This window comes from Natrix helvetica (assembly GCF_964273705.1).
Source record: "Natrix helvetica genome assembly, chromosome: 1".
NCBI lineage: Eukaryota > Metazoa > Chordata > Lepidosauria > Squamata > Natricidae > Natrix > Natrix helvetica.
The window spans coordinates 112348-130803 of NC_138548.1; the positions used below are offsets into that span (position 1 = coordinate 112348).

Consider the following 18456-nt stretch of genomic DNA (forward strand, 5'->3'; position numbering starts at 1 on the left):
CGGGAGGCCGATCCGGCCGCGAAGAGACGAAGCTCCCCGGCCGGCCGGGGAGGAACTTCCGAGGTTGCTAAGTAACCGGCGCCCGCTTCCTGCCTGGCGCGGGTCGGCCTTCCCGCCGCTGCCCCGCTGCTGCTGCGGCATCCGGTGCCCGCAGGAGACGAGAGGGAGAGGTGGCCATGGCGGCAGGCGGGCCGCGCTGGTGGGTGATGGCGCTGCTAGTGGCACAGGTGAGCGCCCCCCCCCGGGAGGGGCAGGGGAGGAGAGGGGGCGTCCTTCCGTCCGGCGGGGTCCCCGAGCTGTTCTGCCTCCCGCCAGGTCTCCGGAGAGTTTGGCGTGGTGCGCGTCTTCCCGGAGAAGGGCGGAGGCGGGAAGGACTACTGCATCCTCTTCAACTCGCAGTGGGCCCACCTGCCGCACGACCTGGGCAAGGCGGTGAGTGATGAGTGCCTGTGGGCGGAGTGGGGGGAGGGCTGGCCGGAGGGGGTGGGGTCCGGACCCCGCCGTGCCCCCTGACGGAAGGGCTCCCCCGGTGCCTCTCTCCCCTTCCTCCCCCCCTCCCCCCGCAGTCCCTGCTGGCGCTGCAGGATCAGACGGTGTCGGTCTTGTGCGCGGCCTCCGAGGTCCCCGAGGGCGGCTTCGGCAACGCGGTGCCCATGGTGATGCGGGGCAACTGCACCTTCTACGAGAAGGTTCGCCTGGCGCAGGTGAACGGCGCCCGGGGGCTGCTGATCGTCAGCAAGGAGAGGCTGGTGAGTCCGCTCGCAGTGACCCTCCTGGTCTGGGTACCCTGACCTGGCCGGCCGTGAGGGAGGGAAGCGGGAGGGCTACCGTCCTGTTTGCCCTCTGTGATCTTCGTTAAGGAAATGTTTCACCAAGATGAAAGATGAAACGGAATAGAAAAAAGAAAGCAAGAAACCATGGGAACATTAGAAAGCCCAAGAAGACAAAAGATACTAAAGGAATGACTTTCAGTTGTCCTACACATCCTTGAAACTGTTTCCCCCTTCTGAGTTGCATCACATGGCTTCCTTCTCCTACTCAACCCCCAAGAATCAGTTCCACATTCAGAAACCATCACTTCATTTTCATCCACTAGTAGCATGAAGTCCATAAAAGGTTTATAGCCTTTTATAACAGTAGCTGTTCTTCCCTCCCTAATCAAACATCGATTCAGCCATTTCTGCAAGTTCTGCCATGGTCGCAACCCTTTCGTGAAGGTTTAAGGTGATTCTGTCCTGTCTATGTTGTCCTTTTCTTTGGTCTCCTCATGGCCTTGTGTTCATAAACACGCACGTCCTGTAACAATTTTAGCATCTTCGAGTCTCCCTCCAGTGCCTATATACAGTAGGTTGAACACAGCTGCTCTGATGCTTGTTAAATAGATGCTGGTGAGTTTAGATTTCGGGCCACAGAAATTGAGTTGGTGTTTCCTACGTGGTGATTTTAGGTGCTGCTTTCCTTTCTACTCTTCTCATCAGGTGCCCCCCGCTGGTAACCGGAGTCAGTATGAGGAAATTGACATCCCAGTGGCCCTGCTCAGCTATGCAGATATGCTGGACATAGGACAGGTGAGCCTTCTCCGTCTATCTGTGTTCTTCCACAAAGTCGAGCATGAGGCGCTTCTAGATAAAATGTTGGGGAAACTGAAAAGCAGGATCATTTTTTCCAATGAAAGTAACATTGACCATTTAATTGATAAATGTTGGTAAATTATGGAACAAATATAACCCCCCTCCCCAAGGAAAGAGTGGTGGTGGTTAAAGAAATAGCACATCTTGGTTTTTTTTTACTGGTAGGCTCTTGCCTTGCAGACTGGTAGTATTGAATTGGACAGATGATCATCCAGTTCCCCTTTGAAGGGGATCCCACTGCTTCACATAGCAGAGTGTTCTGCCTTTATTCTCCTCTAGTTTTCTGGGGGTCTCATCAACCCTCCAGGAATTGTCAAGCATTGCCAAGAGTTTTTCTCAGATCGTTTCTATAATTCCTCTGTGGGGAACTTTATTGGCCCTGCTGAGAGAGAGACAATGGAGAATTCCTTCCGTTCCTACTTAAGGCAGCCCAGCAGAAGCAGAGAGGATGACAGTAATTCTACACAAATACTCCTGGTTTGATTCTTTTTTTTTTTTTTGGAATTTTTTGTTGTTGTTTTAATTAAACAAAAACGCACAAAAAAAAAGAATCATCCTTCATTACATCTTGTAGAAAGCATATCGATTGGTTACAAATGGATTTCGTGCATTTCTACCACAATCATTACTTATACTTCATTCATATTGAATTGTACATTTTAAATAAAAAATCTTTATGTATTTTACTATCAATGTACCACCATTCTCATTTAACTAAAATTATTTAAACATGCTTTTATCTGAAATCATTTGTATTTAAAGACACAACCACCTACTGGCATTCATTAGCAATTTCAATAAACCTTCAATAATATTACACCTTTGTAACATATTCTGAAAAAAAAGCAATTAATAAAATATCTAAGCATTCCCCCCCCCTTTTCCCCCCCCAACTCACTATTTAGAGCTTGTATCTAATTGCTTTTACCAATACCAACACATGTAGATATCATTGAATATTATCCATTAACATTTCCTTGTTGCTATTGTGGTTAGCTAAAAATTATTTATATCACATCTCCTCTCATCAGGCCCAAAAAAGATTACATCTTTATAACAAAATCTAAACAAAAATTTGTTAATAAAATTTATAAGTCTTTTTCCCAGATCCCAATTTGCAATTTATATCCAAGTTGCTTTTACTAGTTGAAATTATTATTTCATTATTATTATCGTAATGGATTACTTATTAACAAGTAAACATTTAAAAACAAACTAAAAGAATCTACAAAGTACTAAAGTTCCTACTTGTTAATCACCAAAAATTAACTAAATTTTTTATCATCAACATTCATTATCAACCTGTATCTTTCCGTAACAAAACAGTCTTATCTCTTTTGCCAGCTGTTGTGTCAATTCTCTTATTAGCTCCTTTATAAGGTTTTTATAAACTTCTCTCCGCACTTTATTGCTTAAAAGATCTCTCAGGTAATCTCGTTGCCCTTGAACTGGTATTGAAATTAGCATATCTTTGGTTATCAGGCGTATTATTATTATTTTGATTTTTTTTTATTGTTTCAAATAAACAAAAACACAAAAAAAGAATCATCCTTCATTACATCCTGTCAAAAGCGTGTCGATTGGTTACAAACAGTTTTTGTGCGTTTCCATCGTAATTACTACTTATATTTCCTTCCCATTGAATAGCACTTTACATCAAAAATCTTCATGTATTTTGCTATCAATACACTGCCATTCTCATTCGACTAAAATTATTTAAACGTCCTTTTATCTGATATCATTTGCGTTCAAAAACACAACCACCCACTGGCATTCATTAACAATCTCAACAAATCATCTGTAGCATTACATCTTTTTTTTTTAATTAAAATTTTTAATAAGTTTTACAATTATTACCCCCCATCCCTACCCCTCTTCCCTCCCTCCCTCCCCCCGACCTCCCAGAGCAAAATACAGGGTATAAACATTTGACAACCATACGCTAACATAAGCTAACTAATTTTAACATGTTACTATTCTTGTGCTTTAACTCCCCCTTTATTAAACTACGTAGCTTTAAATAAATTGTAGCATTCCTTATGGCTTCATTCATAAGCTAACTGAAATTTTTTAGTCCGGTATTTGTTTTGAATATAGTCAATCCATCTTCTCCAGTCCAGCTTGTACTTCTCATCTGAATGGTCCTTCAGATACACTGAGATTTTGGCCATCTCTGCTAGGTTTACTACTTTTAACATCCATTCTTGGATAGTGGGCAACTCTTCCTTCTTCCAATATTGCGCCACCAACAATCTTGCTGCCGTCGTAAGGTTCAAAATCAAATTAGTCTCTATAACAGGACAATCTGAAACTTGCCTCCAGAAGTTGTGAATGCCCCAACACTGGAAGTCTTTAAGAAGATGTTGGATAGCTATTTATCTGAAACGGTATAGGGTTTCCTGCCTAGGCAGGGGGTTGGACTAGAAGACCTCCAAGGTCCCTTCCAACTCTACTATTGTATTATTGTAAACTATACCTAACAGGAACAACTGGGGCGTGAACTTTATCCTCTCTTTCAAAATATTTTGAGTAACCCACCATATTTTTATCCAAAATGCTTTAACTTTTTTACAAGTCCACCAAATATGGTAATACGTGGCACCAACACAGTCACATCTCCAACAGGGAAAGTGGTGTAGGGTTTCCTGCCTAAACGGGGTTGGACTAGAAGACCTTCAAGGTCCCTTCCAACTCTATTACTCTGTTTTTTCCAAAAGTGGATTGTTTGGGGATCTGTTGTGTGAGGATTGGCTGCTTAACAAAGATAAGAGACCAGAAGGAGACTTCAGGTTGTCCTTAACTTACGGCCATTTGTTTAACAATCATTTGAAATTATGAGAGTGCTGAAAAGTTATGACAAGTCCTCATACTTACGACCATCACAACATTCTGGTGGTCACGTGATCAAAATTTGGGTGCTTGGTAAAAATGAACTTACAAAGTTGCAGCATCCTGGGGTCATGGATTGCCTCTTACGACCTTCCCAGGAGGGCTTATGGCGAGGGTGGTTTCACTTTACCAAGCGATTTGCTTGACCCTGGCAAAGAGGTCATAAAACAGGGTATCCATCAGGCATCGCCTAAGAACAGAAGTTTCAGTCCCAATTGTTGTAAGTCAAGGACTATCTGAATTCAAACCTATGGGAAGTTGTAATAGACCATAGACAGCTTCCTGGCTAAAGTCAAGAGAGGAGGCAATTTCTAAGAAGGATGTGACAAGCATTGGAAGGTATATGGGTGTAAACAAAAATGACAGCAGCCTTCGTAGGGATGGTTATGAGAGCTCCAGAAAGAGAGGATCAGCCTCTGAATTCAGGTAGAAGACCTGCCAGGTCTGCAACAAGAGACTTCACCCTCCCCCCCCCCCCAAATAATGTTAGATGAAATGCCCCCCCCCCCGCCCCCTGAAAAAGGTCACTATAAAAGGATGGATGGTCAACATTTGGGCTCAGAAGACGAGAAGGGCACGCTCCCAGAATTAGTGAGTGTTCCTGATACCCCTGCCCTGCAGGGCCCCCCAGATTCCAGAGGGTCTTGTTCATAGGGCCTCCAGAAAGATTCGGGGGTCATGATGGACCACCGTAAGGAAACCCCCACGTTGTGCTGCAGGTGCCAGAAATGCCAGCACAGTTTTGGCCAATTTCAGCATAGTGTCAAGGCCACAAGACGTCATCGACGCTCGATCATGCTACTCTCTGTGTGGTTTTGGTCATAACAAAGCACAAGAGACGCTGAGGAACTGGAAAGAATGCAGAGGAGAGTCCCTGCGCTCAAGCCCTGGGCATCTCACGCCTGGACTACTGCAAAGGGCTATACATGGGGCTACCCTTGAGGACCACTTGGAAGCTGCAGGTGCAGAATGTGGTGGCACGGGCAGTCTTTGGGTGCCCCATGTGACACCGCTCTTCTGCAAGCTGCACCGGCCCTCGGTTTGCTTCCAGGTCCAGTTCAATGGGCTGGTTATTTACAGCCCTGAATGGGTCCAGTTTACTTGAGGATCCGTCTCACCCCAAGGGGACAGGCCTGCTCTACTCACTCCTGGGGTCCAGGAGGAAAGCCTTCTCTGCCGTGGAACATTTAGCCCCCTCCCCCCTCCCTCCCTCCCTCCCCAAGGTGAGATCTGCCCCCACTTGCTTGACCTTCCATCAAAGTCTGCATCTGGCTAGTTGGCCTGGGGCCCCAATGGAAGGGCTGATGGACCAGTGGCAGATCCCCCACCCCCCCCTCCCCTCCCCTTGTTTAGTCATAACTTCTTTTTCTTGTTTTGTGTGTGTGTGTGTGTGTGTACATACACATGTACACTGTGGACAATTATTAGGCAAGCTGTATTTTGGAGGATTAATCTTATCAATGAATAACTACAGTGCTCTCCGTCAATCCAAAATGTTAATAAACCTCAATATTTAAGAAAGTAAAAGTGAGGTTATGGCTTTCTTAGAATATCTATGTGTGCACAATTATTGGGCAACTAAATGAAAAATGAAAATCTTCCCATCTCTTTTATTTTCATCTGTTAAAGTGAGAAGAATAAACAAACAACTCAAACTGCAAATAAACATTTCTGAGAGTTAAAAAAAAAATCAGTATTGCCACCTTTCTTTTCAATAACAGTCCTAAGCCTTCCATTCATGGAGTCTTGTCAGTTTCTTGATGCGTTGAAGATCGGCTTGCTGTGCAGCAGCAACCACAGCTTCCCAGACACGGTTCAGAGAGGCGTGTCTTCTTTTCCTTCACTGCAAAGAAGGTTCTCAGTAGGGTTTAGGTCAGGTGAGGAAGGGGGCCATGTCATTGTTCTTTCACCTTGAAGGCCCTTTACTGGCTAGCCACACACAGTGGAGCACTTTGATGCATATGCCATGGAGCACAGAAATCATGGTCTTCTTGAAAGACGCAGACTTTTTCCTGTACCCACTGCTTGAAGAAAGTGTCTTCTAAAAACTGGCAGTAGATTTGGGAGCTGATTTTGAGTTCCTTACCTTGGCCATGTCTCTGAGCACCTTGTACCTCTGGGCACTCCAGGTAGGTTGCAGTTCTGAGATATGGCACCCCTGGAGGATAATGGGTCCCTGGTAGCTTCACGTTTGATTCTTCTCAAATCTTCGGCATTGTTTTCTTCTTTCAGCCGTGTTGACTGCTTGCAACAAAACCCTTGATGGTTCTGTGATCATGCCCCCAAATCTTAGCAATATCAAGAGTGCTGCCCTGCTCTGAAAGACTTTTTACAATTTTTGACTTTTCAGAGTCAGTGAAATCTCTTTTTCTGGCCCATTTTGCCTGAGGAAAAGAAGCTGCCTAATAATTATGCACACCTTGATACAGGCTGCTGAGCTCCTTGGGCCATTACACCCTCCCTCGTCACACAAGTACACGTGCTTATAGCCACTGAGCCAGAGGTCGGAAGTGCAGCCCACGGGCCGGATGCCTCACATGCTGGCCACCCCCACCCCCGCTATAGCAAAGGGGGGAAAGTCGCCATATGTCACATGACGACAGCATGTTGTGAGTTCTGATTCCCCTGCACTTTCCAGTTTGTACAGCTTGGAGATGGAAAATATGCATTACAATGATGTCAAAGTACTCACTCGCCTAATAATTGCGCACACAGTATGCATACGCCAACACATACCTACACACACTTTGAATGTTGTAAGGCCCCCGGAGTCGTTTGAGATGAGATGATTGACAAACCAGTTTAATAAAAAATAAAATAGAATAAAATAAGAAAGATGGTGAAGGCTTGGAGTCTACCAAATCCTACCCAGGAGAGGTTAAAGGAACCGGGTCTGTTGAGGAAGAGACGACTGGGGAGGGACAGCAGCCTTCCAGTCCGGGGAGGGGGGGGGGGGAGGGCACTATTTCTCCCCTGGCCCCAAGCGTGGGCCAGGTGGGCTTTTGAGATCCTAACTTGAGCTAGAGAGGCATTTCCTTTGAGCTCTGAAGCCACAGAAGGAGCAGCCTCTCTCCTCCAGCGGTGGCTGCTCCTCCATCACTGGAGGTTATCCTGGCAGACCGGACAGCCATTTGCCTGGGGTGGTCAGACGATTCCTGCCCTGGGAAAGGGGCTGGAATGGAAGGCCTCCGAGCTCTCTGGGATTGATTCCTGGAGGAAAACAACATTGGCTCTATGTTGCATTCGTTTACTCTTCCTTTCTCCTTCCCCCCCCCCCCTTCCCTGCCCTGTAGAGCTTTGGTCGTTCGGCCAAGGTGGCCATGTATGCCCCCGGCGAGCCCGTCCTGGACTACAACATGGTGATCATCTTTGTCATGGCGGTGGGCACGGTGGCCGTGGGTGGATACTGGGCCGGGAGCAGAGATGTGAAAAAGTAAGTGCAGAGGCGGCCCTGAAGGATGGGAGGAGGGGGTGGGGGATTGTCTCGGTCTCCTGCCCCTTCTAACGGCCCTGTTGGGATATTAGCAGGAGGCAGCTGCTCTGCCCCACGGTCTCCCCACTGCTGTCTCTCCCTCGCACCCCTTAACGGCCTCAGGGGGGCCCCCTAAGAAGGACAGAAAGAAGCGTGTGTCTCCCCCACTTCCTGTCCCTCAGCCGGGGGAGATGGGGGTGTTGTTTCTGAACGGGGAGAGGGGTGTTAAGCCAGCAGGATTTCTGAGGCACAGTTCACCAGCTCATCTGCGGGAAAGGAAACACTGTCAATTAGAAATTCCATGCGCTTCGGCCCCGTGGAGACGGTCTGGATCAAAGGGAGGGGGCTGCTGCCCGCCCAGCCACTGCCAGGGGTTGACCAAACGCAGCAGCAACAAAGCCGTCCTGCCGCATCCACCAAGGGAAGGCAGGGCGGCAGCTGAATGGCCTCGTGCCCGTAGCGGGGCTAGCGGGAGGAAGAGGAGGAGGAGGAGGACGGCCGGAACCCCCAGCCTTCCTGGGCACAGGAGGAGGAGGAGGAAGGGGGGGGGCAGCCCCCACTGAGGACCCCTCTCTTTTTCAGACGCTACATGAAACACAAGCGGGACGACGGGGCTGAGAAGCAAGAAGACGAGACAGTGGACGTCACTCCGGTCATGATCGGCGTCTTTGTGCTCATGTGTTGCTCCATGCTGATCCTCCTGTATTACTTCTATGACCAACTAGGTACCGACTGGGAGGCGGCTCCGGTCTCTACGTTCTTTGGCCCCTGCGGTCTCTCTGGGTTCACCTGGGCGCCGATTCTAATGGGGGGGGGGGAGGCTGGGATACTTTGGCCAGGACCCCCCACCCCTTCAGGTCCCCAGGGGGCTGGGAGGGAGGGAGGCAGCCTGGTCTGGGCAGCCCGGCTTTGTCTGCTGCTGGGACCAGACCTGGTTCATCCCCCGCGAGGGCTTCCTTGGGCGGAGTCCCACGGGCACCGTGGCCAGCAATGCCCCTCCGGGGACTTCCCTGCCCTGCCAAAAGAGGCTGCTGGGGCCAGGGCCAATTTCCTGCATCCAGGCCGGAAGCCCCTGATAGAACCAGCTGTTCCAAGGGAGAGACTGGCTTCCTGGGAGCCTAAGCACCTGCAGTGCGAGTGGGTGGGGGTGGGGTGTCCATCTGTCGTCTCCCCCCCCCCCCCGTGCCTGACAAGGGGAATCCCTGGGGAGCTGCAGGTGCTTCCAGGAACTGGCCGGGGCCCCTCCTGCTCCTCTGGTTGAGCTTCCTAAAAATAAGCCAATATCCCTCTGGCCAAAATGTCCCCAGCTTGTCCTGAACGATGGGCGGGGCCTTCCGCCTCCCTCCCCACCTGGCAGGCCAGCCTTGCTTCCTCGGCTGACGTGGCTCCCTCCAGAGACAGGGCCTTTGGCTTCCACGCAGTAGAGCAGCCCTGGGCCCCTCCAGCCGAGGGCAGCACCAAGACCCACCCACCCACCAGGCTCTCCTGCTTGAACGGATGGAGCTTTGGCTTCACCCGGGGGAGGAGTGGGGGGGGAGGTGTAAGGCTGGGCGTTGGGGGTGGGAAGCAGGGCAGCTGGACTCCCATTCTGCTATAAATGCCAGGGCCCCCTCTGACCCCTGGCTTGGTCAGGCTCCCGGGGCCTCCTTCTCCTCCTCCAAAGGCTGTCCCCCCCCTTCCTCTCCCCTCCAGTCTACGCCATCATTGGGATCTTCTGCCTGGCCGCGTCCATCGGCCTCTACAGCTGCCTCTCCCCCTTCGTCCGGAGGTTCCCCCTCGGGAAGTGCCGGTAGGTGGATGGCTGGGGGCTTCGGATGGGGAAGGGGCTTCTTGGCCCCAGCAGCTCCTCCAGGGACCCTCTCCGGGCTCTGGCCTTCCAGCTGCCAGTGTGGCACCCATGGCTTGGCTATGGGCCACGGCCAGACATGGACGGCGTGGTTTGTAGCTGCTGGAAACAGCAGTGGCATGGAGCCTCCCTCGGGGGGGGGGGGCTTTTCCTCACCCACCTTCAGCTGCCCCAGACCGGGAGAGGGGGCGGGGCTTAGAGGGGTGTGAGATTAGCTCTGAAGGGAGGGGTTGCAGGAAGCCCACCCACCCCTTTGGAAGTGCTTGGAGAGTGTTTCATGCACTAGAACGCTCCTGCCGCACAGCTTGCTTCCTCCCCCTCCTCTGTGCCCACTGCTGCTGCCAGGCGATGCCCATGCCCTGCCCTCTGCCTTGCTTCCAGTGTCCCAAGTAACAACTGGCCTTATTTCCACAAACGGCCCCAAGTCCGGATGCTGCTCCTTGCTGCCTTCTGCGTTGCTGTCAGCCTGGTCTGGGGTCTCTTCCGAAATGAAGACCAGTAAGCTTGGTTCCTCCCCTCCCCCCCCCCCCACCGGACTAAAGGGCCTCCAACAACCTTCCCAGCATGCTTTGGGTGAGAGCCAGCCTCCCTCCCTCCCTCTCTACCGCACGACTTCTGTGCTTAGCCCCTTGGCAGAGTAGCGGAGGCTGTGCAGGACGCAAAAGCGCAGAGGCACCAGTGCCGCCGGGGATTGGCAACCCCCACGAAGACTCTGGTTGGGTCAGACCCAGAGAGCCCTGTTGTGCCCCTTGCGGAGGGGCTCCCCTGCGTGAGTCAAGAGGGAGAGCCCGGGGTGGGGCCTGGAGGTGTGGCGCAAGGCCTCCTCAGGGCAGAAAAGGTCAGCCACATGTGGTGGGTCTTCCTACCCCCCCTTTCCCCCCCCCTCCCCAGGTGGGCCTGGATCCTCCAAGACGCTCTGGGGATCGCCTTCTGCCTCTACATGCTGAAAACCATCCGATTGCCAACGTTCAAGGTGAGGCAGCCATGACACCGCCCCCCCCCCCCCCCGCCTTCTGCCCTCCCCAGAGGCTGCTGAGAACCTCTGGCTCCTTTTCCCTTCCCTCCCAGCAGCAACATGGGGGCACCAGACCCCAGGAAGGGCACAGCCTGCCCGCTCTGGCCTTCCTGACTGGGGCAGGGCAGGGCAGCAGACTTGCCAAGGACCGCTGGGGGTTTCCAGGCACTCCCCTCCTCAGGAGTGGGCAGCTCCATAATGGTTACCGGTTGGCTACGGGAGATGAAGCAGAGCCGGGCAGAGCAGCAGGCACAGAGGGGGATCCCAAGGCTTGTGGGGCGCCTCTCTGCTGCTCCGGAGCAAGGGAGTGGTGCTTGCAAACCATGTGCTCCAGATGCTGCTTTAAACAGAAGGACAGAAACCACGTCCAGTCTGGCAGAATTGACCAAGCCAGCTGCTCCCTGCAGAGCTGCTCCAGGGGGGGCCTGGAGCAGGATCTCCCCAGCCCTACCCCACCCCACCCACCCTTCAAAGGAGGCGGGGGCCTTGTTTTGACTCCCGGGCCCTTTTCTTCGCCAGGGCTGCACTTTGCTTCTCCTGGTCCTCTTCGTGTACGACGTCTTTTTTGTCTTCATCACTCCGTACCTAACCAAGGTGGGTGCACTGCTGCCCCCCCCCCCAGCCCTTTGGGGAGCCCCCGTGCCTTGGGCAGTGTCGGAGAAGGGTTATATGGGATTAAAAGCCCCCACCCCCCTTTCACACGCCCGGCCTGCTGGGCAGTCTTGCCTTGGAGGGCTTCCTGGTCTGGGGAGGAGGAGGAGGAGGAGGAGGCCAGAGGGCTGAGGGGTGGCCAGGAGAAGGGAGGAGCCAGAGCAAGCGTGGCAGCTGCTTGGACTCCATTGTCCCACCACCCCTTGCCAGATGCATCCATGGGAACCCGAGACATCGGAAGGGCAGCCGGTTGAGAGGACTGCCAGAGTGCCTGCTGGCCAAGGCAGGGAGTCCCTGCCCTTTGTCCACCACTCGGCTTTTCTGCTTGTTTAGACGTTGAGGAGCTCAGCCCCCCAAGGGAGGAGGAGAAGGGGGACACAGGGCCGTGTTCAGTGGGGTTGGGCCGCTCTCCAGGTCATCGGGGGGCCAACCTGGCTGACCTTGTCCTTCCTGGTCCCTTCAGACAGGGGAGAGCATCATGGTGGAAGTGGCTGCTGGACCGACGGACTCATCCACTCGTGAAAAGGTGAGTAGGTACTGCCCCAGGGCAGGTGGGGAGGAATCCTTGCTCAAAAACAGGAAGGGGGAAAGGATCCGGGATGGGGGGGGGGGCGCGTCTGCGCTTCCCTAAGAATGCCCAAGCCACAGTTGGTGCCAGGAAAGAGAGAGTTGGATGCGGGCAGCGCAACCGGCCTTGGCAGGGCTGAGATTTTGCTGGGTTTGCCGATCCAAAAGTCCCCTGGGAGCCCCCTGCCCTGCTTCGAATGCAGCACGCACGCACACACGCACACACACACAGAGCATTGTGTGTCCTGCCCAGCCTGCTCTGGAGCCCTGCGAAGGGGCCGGGCTCTCCTTTCTGGGAAGCTCTCTGGGCGGGGAGGCAGGATTCCTCTGCAGCCGCCCCTCTCCCGCTCACAGAGGATTCTCAGGGAGGGAGGGAGGGAGGGAGGCGTTTGAGAGAGCAGCTGGCTGTAGGAGAAGGCCATGCTTATCCGGAGGGGGCTGTTTTGTTGTGTGGACTTGGTGAGGTAGGAACCGTCAAGGGCATCGCTGCAGAGTTGATCCACAGCCTCCGGCTGCCAGGAGCTTTTCATGCATCCGATGCCCTCAGCTCCCTCGGCCAGGCTTGCCTCCTCTTCCCTGGGCTGCTACCACTTTCACGCTTGCTCATGAAGAGGCCCCCTGGCATGCCAGGCCCAAGCACTGAACGCCGGGGGTGAGGTTGTGGGGAGAGACCCTGAAGAAGGGCGATTGCAAGCAACGGTTGGCCGTGGGAGGGCCTTGTAGGGAGCCCCGGAAGATGGGTTGCAGGTGCAGGCAGCCCTTGTGGGGAGAAACCCACCTTTGGGTCAGTCGTGGTTCTTCCATCTTCCCCGTGGGGCAGGGGAACTGCTGCCGGGCACTCGGGGCAGAGAGAGAGAGAGAGAGGCCGATGAGTAGCTGAGCACAAGGGGCTGGTGCCCTTTCCGGCCCTGGGTGGGCAACGTTTGGTAGAGGCCCACCCAGGGGGAGGACAGAGGAGACCCCACACGGCCTGCAAGATTTGGTTGTTAATGGCCACTGTCAAGAAAAGACCTTCCTTCCGCATTGGGGGCTGAGCCTTTGCCCCCCCCCCCTTGAGCCCAGGAGGTGGGGAGGGCGGAGCTGTGGGACAGGTGAGGGTGGAGCTGCTTCCCCAGTAGAATCGATGCCTTTTTCCTTTCCAAAGCTCCCCATGGTGCTCAAGGTCCCCCGGCTCAACTTCTCCCCACTGGCCCTCTGCGACAGGCCCTTCTCCCTCCTGGGATTTGGGGACATCTTGGTGCCAGGTAGGAGCTCCCAATCCCCCCCCCCCAACTCCACCAACCAGGTTCGGCATGATGCTCAGGGAAGCACGAACACCCGCCCCGCTCCCTCCCTCCCTCCCTCCCTCCCTGCTTGTCCAGGGGGCTCTGGATGAGGTTGCCCTGTGTGGCCGGCTGGCCCTCCCAGCTGCCCCCTTCTTGGGCTCGGTGCCCTTGCTGGCCCTGGGCCTAGAACCAGGGGTTGGAGGGGAGGGAAGTGCACCCCAACGTCCCTAGCTGCCTCTCCTCTGTGCGGACTCTGCTTGGGGCTCCTGTGGGAAGGAAGCCGCCGACTCCTCCTCTCCTCTCCTCTCCCTGCGCAGGTCTGCTTGTCGCCTATTGCCACAGGTTTGATATCCAAGTCCAGTCGTCCAGAGTGTACTTCGTAGCTTGCACCATAGGTATGTTTGCTGCCACTGCTGCCTCCCTCGCTGGCTGAAGGCTGAGGGGCTGCCTCTCTAGCCCCAACCCAGCTGGAGTCTTCCCTGGAGTGAAGTCCCCCGACGGCCAGAAAGTCTTCCCAATCTCATCCCCTGGCCAGCCCTCCACAGAAGGGAGCCTGGGGGCAGCATCTGCCTTGGGGCTGGGGCTCTGCCCTCCTGGGGCTTCCGAGAGGCTGGCAGAGAAGGGGGGGGTGGGGGCTTCCCTCTGTTTTCCTTTTGGCCGTGGGTCTGGGTTCCTCGCCTCCGTTCCTGGCTTTCCAGCCGGGGTCTACCCTGGCTGGGAGAGAGAGATCGAGAGAGAGATCCCTGCTGCTTCCTCCTCCCTGCAGGTTACGGCATCGGCCTCCTGGCGACCTTTGCAGCCCTGGCCTGGATGCGGAAGGGCCAGCCGGCGCTCCTCTACCTAGTGCCCTGCACGCTCCTCACCAGCCTCCTCGTGGCCCTGTGGCGCCGGGAGCTGGCCACATTCTGGACGGGCAGCGGCTTTGCGGTGAATACCAGTTTGATATGAATCTAGCGAGCCCCTAACTAGAATTAAAGTTGAGTAGAGGTGTTGCCTCTTTGTTCTCCCTCTTCCTGTTCAGCTCCTCTGGGCTCGGCCTCTGCCCTCAAAGCCAGGCCTCCGCTTGGGGGGCAGGTGGCAGCGCGCCTCTCGATGCAAAAGGCTGGGGTGGAAAAGCCCGTTTTCTGCAGGGCAGGGAGTGGGTGGGTGTCCGCCCAGCAAACAGCTCTCTTTCCGAGCCATTCCAGGTGTTCTTAAATGGCCGCAGGGCAGGGGGAGGAGCGGAGCAGGTGGGATGCATTTAATGTTGGACTCGGACCCGCTGCCCTCCGCTTCCCTTCCTTCCTTTCGGGGGCCCTTCCCGCTTTTAGAAAGAACGGGGGACCCCCCCCCAAAAGAGCTGAAAGTGGAGGCATTTGCTGCAACTGCTGCTGCTTGTGATGGATGAGATTTTAGTGCATCTTATTTTTCAACATAGGCTGTCAAATAATTGTGATTTTGTGGACCTCTGGGGGGGGGGGTTGTCTTGGGGGTGGGGCTCTGAGAAACCCGGCCTTAGAGGCTAGGGCGAGAAAGGAGGAAGGTTTCAGCTGCCTCTCAGAAAGGATATTCCCTAAGAGTTGCTGGGTGGTGGTGGAGCCGGCTTCCTAGGCCGGGACGAGGAGAATCTCCAAGCCCCCCTCCTTCATCCTCTGACCCTGCAGGGCAAGGCCTCCCTCCCTCCCTCCCTCCCTGACATCAGCTGCCATTTCCAAAAGCCCAAGCCGCTTGCCGGGGAACATGGCAAACAGTGACAGACTGTCATTTGGGGGCGGGGGCTTATGCATGGTCCAGTGTGGAAGGCAAGAGGGAGGGAGGGAGGGAGGGAGGGAGGGAGGGAGGGGCTCAGGAAAGCCAAAACAGTGATCCTGTGTGTCCCCTGGGTCCTGTTGAAGAGGGAGGGGGCCTGGTGCACCACAGCCGCCCCCTGACCTTAAGAGGTTTCCCTGGGAAGGCGTCCATCCCCCGCGGTCCTTCGTCAGCCAGACCTGATTGGGGATTTTTACCCAGCTGTTATTGTATGTTGCACGACTCAGGGTGGCTCACAACAGCCGAACGATAAAATCAGTAAGCAAAAAGGGAAGCCTGATGAAGCGAGGGATTCTCTCGCTCTCTCTCTCTTTCCCCCTCTCCCTCTCTCTCCTTCTCCCTCCCTCCTCCATCCCGTCTTGTACTTTCTCAACTGCTGCTGTTGTGGCTGCCCTCCCCCCCCCCTCTCTCTCTCTCACACACACACACACACACACGATTTGAGGCTTCCATTGAGTTGGTGCTGGCAGGTGGGTGGGTGGGTGGAGGTTTTATAAGAGCAAAGCTTGTTCAGTTTCTCCCTTTTGGGGATGAGCAATTCATTGGCACAAACCGTTCCTTAAATTGAGAGGTGGGCTTTCAGGCCAAAGGTTAAAGGGGCTTGGTTTCCTTGCAAGATGAGAGCAGCAGAGCTGAACTGGCTGAAGCCACTTTATTTAGTAACCCAGAAAGTTATAGGGTTTTTTTTTGGGGGGGGGGGGAGCACATGCCATGGTGAAAAGCAGCCCAGACTGCCCCCTCCTTCCACCCCGCCCTGTGGCTGGCGCTCTTATTTCCTTCACCTTCCACTGCCAGGGAATGGCAGGAGGAACCTAAAGGCTGACATGGGCCTCTTTGGTTGCTGTTCCTGACGGATGAGCTAGGATTTAGGGGGCGTCTGGAGAGCCTCTGCCCCCCCCCCTCCATCCATCCAGACGCTGTTGGGAGTCAGTTCCCTCTACCCACTGACCCTGACCTATGCTTTTCTATACGCAGAAAGAGCTACCTCATCCTCCCTTAGTCGTCTCCCCCGTCAGCTGCCCTGCTACCCCAAAAGGGGGGGTACCTCCAGCATCCCACCCGGAGGCCGATGGAGAAGCAGCCGCCGCCACTTCCCCCCCCAGAGAGCCTGCCAGCACCCCCGTGGGCCCCAAGGAGGAGGAGGAGGAGCCACACGCCCCTTTCCTGGAGGTGGAGCAAGAGGCGAAGGAAGAGGAGACGGACCAGCCGACGGCCCAGTGGCCACAGGGAGAGTCGCCCAAGGACCCTCTGAAGGACGACGCTCCGGGACAGATGAGCCCCCCCAGCCGGGCATAGTCAGTCTGGCTAGACTCCCCCACCCCTCCTGGCACCCTCCAACCCCCAGTGCAGCCGAGGACTGGTTTGCTCCCCTGGTGTGCGTTTCGCTCAGAGGGACGACGTCAATTCTTGGGCCATTAGGAGACCTCCCAGGTTGGACTTTGGAGGGGCGGCCCTCTGCATTTCATAACCAAATCCCTTATTCCCTTGTTTTGAATATGGTGCTTTTACAAAGGTTCGAATAGAATTTCAGCAACTATTTAAAAGACAAATCAGCAAGCAGATGCCTTTCCTTCCCCCGTTTTAGTCTGCTGGTTAGTATTAATATCTTTTTTAAAAAAAAAAAATTGTAGGCAGTATTTGCACTCGTGTGGCCATGATAATCGCTTTAGCATAACTAGGGCTGTGTGGGAAGAAGCTCTTCTCCAGCGGTTTCCTCTTTTTAAAACTCATCTCTCCGTGGAAGGCGCTCGGCAGGGCCGGTCGTCCTTCCCAGGGGCCATCCATTCACTCTGTCCTCGATGAACGAGCCGGTCTCAAAAAGAACCCCGTCCGCTCCATCTCCTGCAGGCTTTCAGTTTCTGTCCGTCTCTTCTGGGGGCTCGGGTGCCGGAAGAAAAGGGTGTCGGAGCCTGCAGACTAACACTAGGGGCACGGCACCCTAAATTGCTGGCCCCTTAAGCTCAGGAGGACGTGGGGTGCCTTTCCCTCCCCTCTGGCGCTGTCACTTCAGACCATCAAGGCCAGGCGAGGCAGGGAAGTGGCTGCCTCTGCCCGTGGCCGGCCTGTGGCTGCCCTGAGGCCACTTCTAGGGAACAAGGCCGTGCGAGAGGCAAGACGTCTTTTCCTGCAAAGGGACTGCCGGAGCCCCGCTTGGGCGCTGCAGCCGTGGGTTTTAGTCTGCTGAATTCCTGGAGGTGGAGGCAGTGGGCTGGGGTTAGCGGGGCCCTTCTCTTCTGGCCCAGCGGAGACCCTCGAGGAGAAGAGGTTCCTGACAAGCGGTTTGGGAAAGGAAGTGGCTGCAGCTCCCCCCTCCCCCGGCCCTCCTGGGGGGTGGGGGGTGGCGGCCCATTGAGGCAGCGGGGGGGGGGCTGGCAGGTGGGGGAACCGGTAGCCTTCCAGGGACAATAGTCTTAACAGGGGAGTGTCGGGTCTCCCTTCAGCCTCTCCTCCTCCTCCTCGGCATCCGGGGCCAGACAGTTTCTGTGTTGTCTTTGTGTTTCAGTGTAGTGTGTTTGCATTTTTTTGGGGGGGGGGGGGTTCTCTGAATTGTAAAATGTAGCTTTACAAGCCTGCATATTAAATATTTACTGGCTTCTGCTGAGTCGCTGGCCGGTCCCCGTGCTTTTGGCTCTCAGCCAAGGAAGGGACACGACAGCCTCGTTTCGGAAAGGTTTCTCCTGATCTTTTTCGGAACAATTGGATGGAGCGGGGGGAGGATGTTGGGGGTTGGTCAGTGGGCCTGGCTCTCTCATGCAGAACGACGGGCACTGGTTTAGACACTACAGGATTTTGCCTTAATTTAAGCCATTTTATAAATAATGTACATGGAACTTTTATTTTACCGAAGCAGGTTAAAAATAAACTTGAAACTTGAGTTGCTCATGCCCAAACATTACGCCTTAATTTTTTTTGGCTCAGCCTTTATGGAAGGAGGAGGGTCTGTCAAGGGATGGAGAAGATTTGCAGGTTCCCCGTGTCTGGGGCCATGGAAGGACCCTTTTCCTGATTGTGGGTGGAGTGGAGGGCTCCGTCCAGGGAGACAACAGCAGGCCGGACTGTCCAGTGCATAGGAAGTCATTCTTTCACTGCATTTTAAAAAGTCTCAGCCCTGGGAGAGCAGGGGAGAGCAGCAGTGGAGGTCTCAGACATGGGAACAAGCAGGAGAAATCGGGGGGGCTGTCAGCTGGGCTCCCAAGGCTTGCTACCCTCCCACTTCGATCCAGGAGGGGGAGGCTTCCCAGCCCTTGGATGTGATTCCAGCTGACTCGCAGTGACCCACCTTCTTCCTTTGTCTTCCGACTCGAGCCCTGGTCAGCAGCCGAAGAACGCCT

At 54.3% G+C, this 18456-nt stretch overlaps 1 protein-coding gene across 4 annotated transcripts; it reads left to right on the top strand.

The window, feature by feature from the left end:
* The first annotated feature begins 32 nt into the window (after positions 1–32).
* On the top strand, positions 33–18006 carry SPPL2B (signal peptide peptidase like 2B). 4 transcript variants are annotated; one of them, XM_081971305.1, is made up of 15 exons: positions 33–227; positions 316–432; positions 567–749; positions 1479–1568; positions 7814–7953; positions 8575–8717; positions 9685–9781; positions 10220–10336; positions 10730–10811; positions 11373–11447; positions 11968–12030; positions 13216–13315; positions 13654–13731; positions 14103–14263; positions 16100–18006. In XM_081971305.1, the coding sequence occupies exons 1-15, from the start codon at positions 177–179 to the stop codon at positions 16418–16420; spliced, it is 1818 nt and encodes a 605-aa protein (XP_081827431.1). In that variant the 5' UTR covers positions 33–176; the 3' UTR covers positions 16421–18006. The 4 variants fall into 4 exon arrangements, with proteins under 4 accessions (XP_081827431.1, XP_081827434.1, XP_081827432.1 ...); XM_081971308.1 differs by having other exon boundaries at positions 14103–14312; positions 16100–16239; XM_081971306.1 differs by lacking the exon at positions 10220–10336.
* The last annotated feature ends 450 nt before the right edge of the window (positions 18007–18456 follow it).

Coding starts and splice junctions, on each gene's coding strand:
- SPPL2B (XM_081971305.1), top strand. CDS start 177: ATGGCGGCAGGCGGGCCGCGCTGGTGGGTGATGGCGCTGCTAGTGGCA. Junction 750..1,478: donor TCGTCAGCAAGGAGAGGCTG/GTGAGTCCGCTC, acceptor TCTTCTCATCAG/GTGCCCCCCGCTGGTAACCG. Junction 9,782..10,219: donor TTCCCCCTCGGGAAGTGCCG/GTAGGTGGATGG, acceptor CCTTGCTTCCAG/TGTCCCAAGTAACAACTGGC.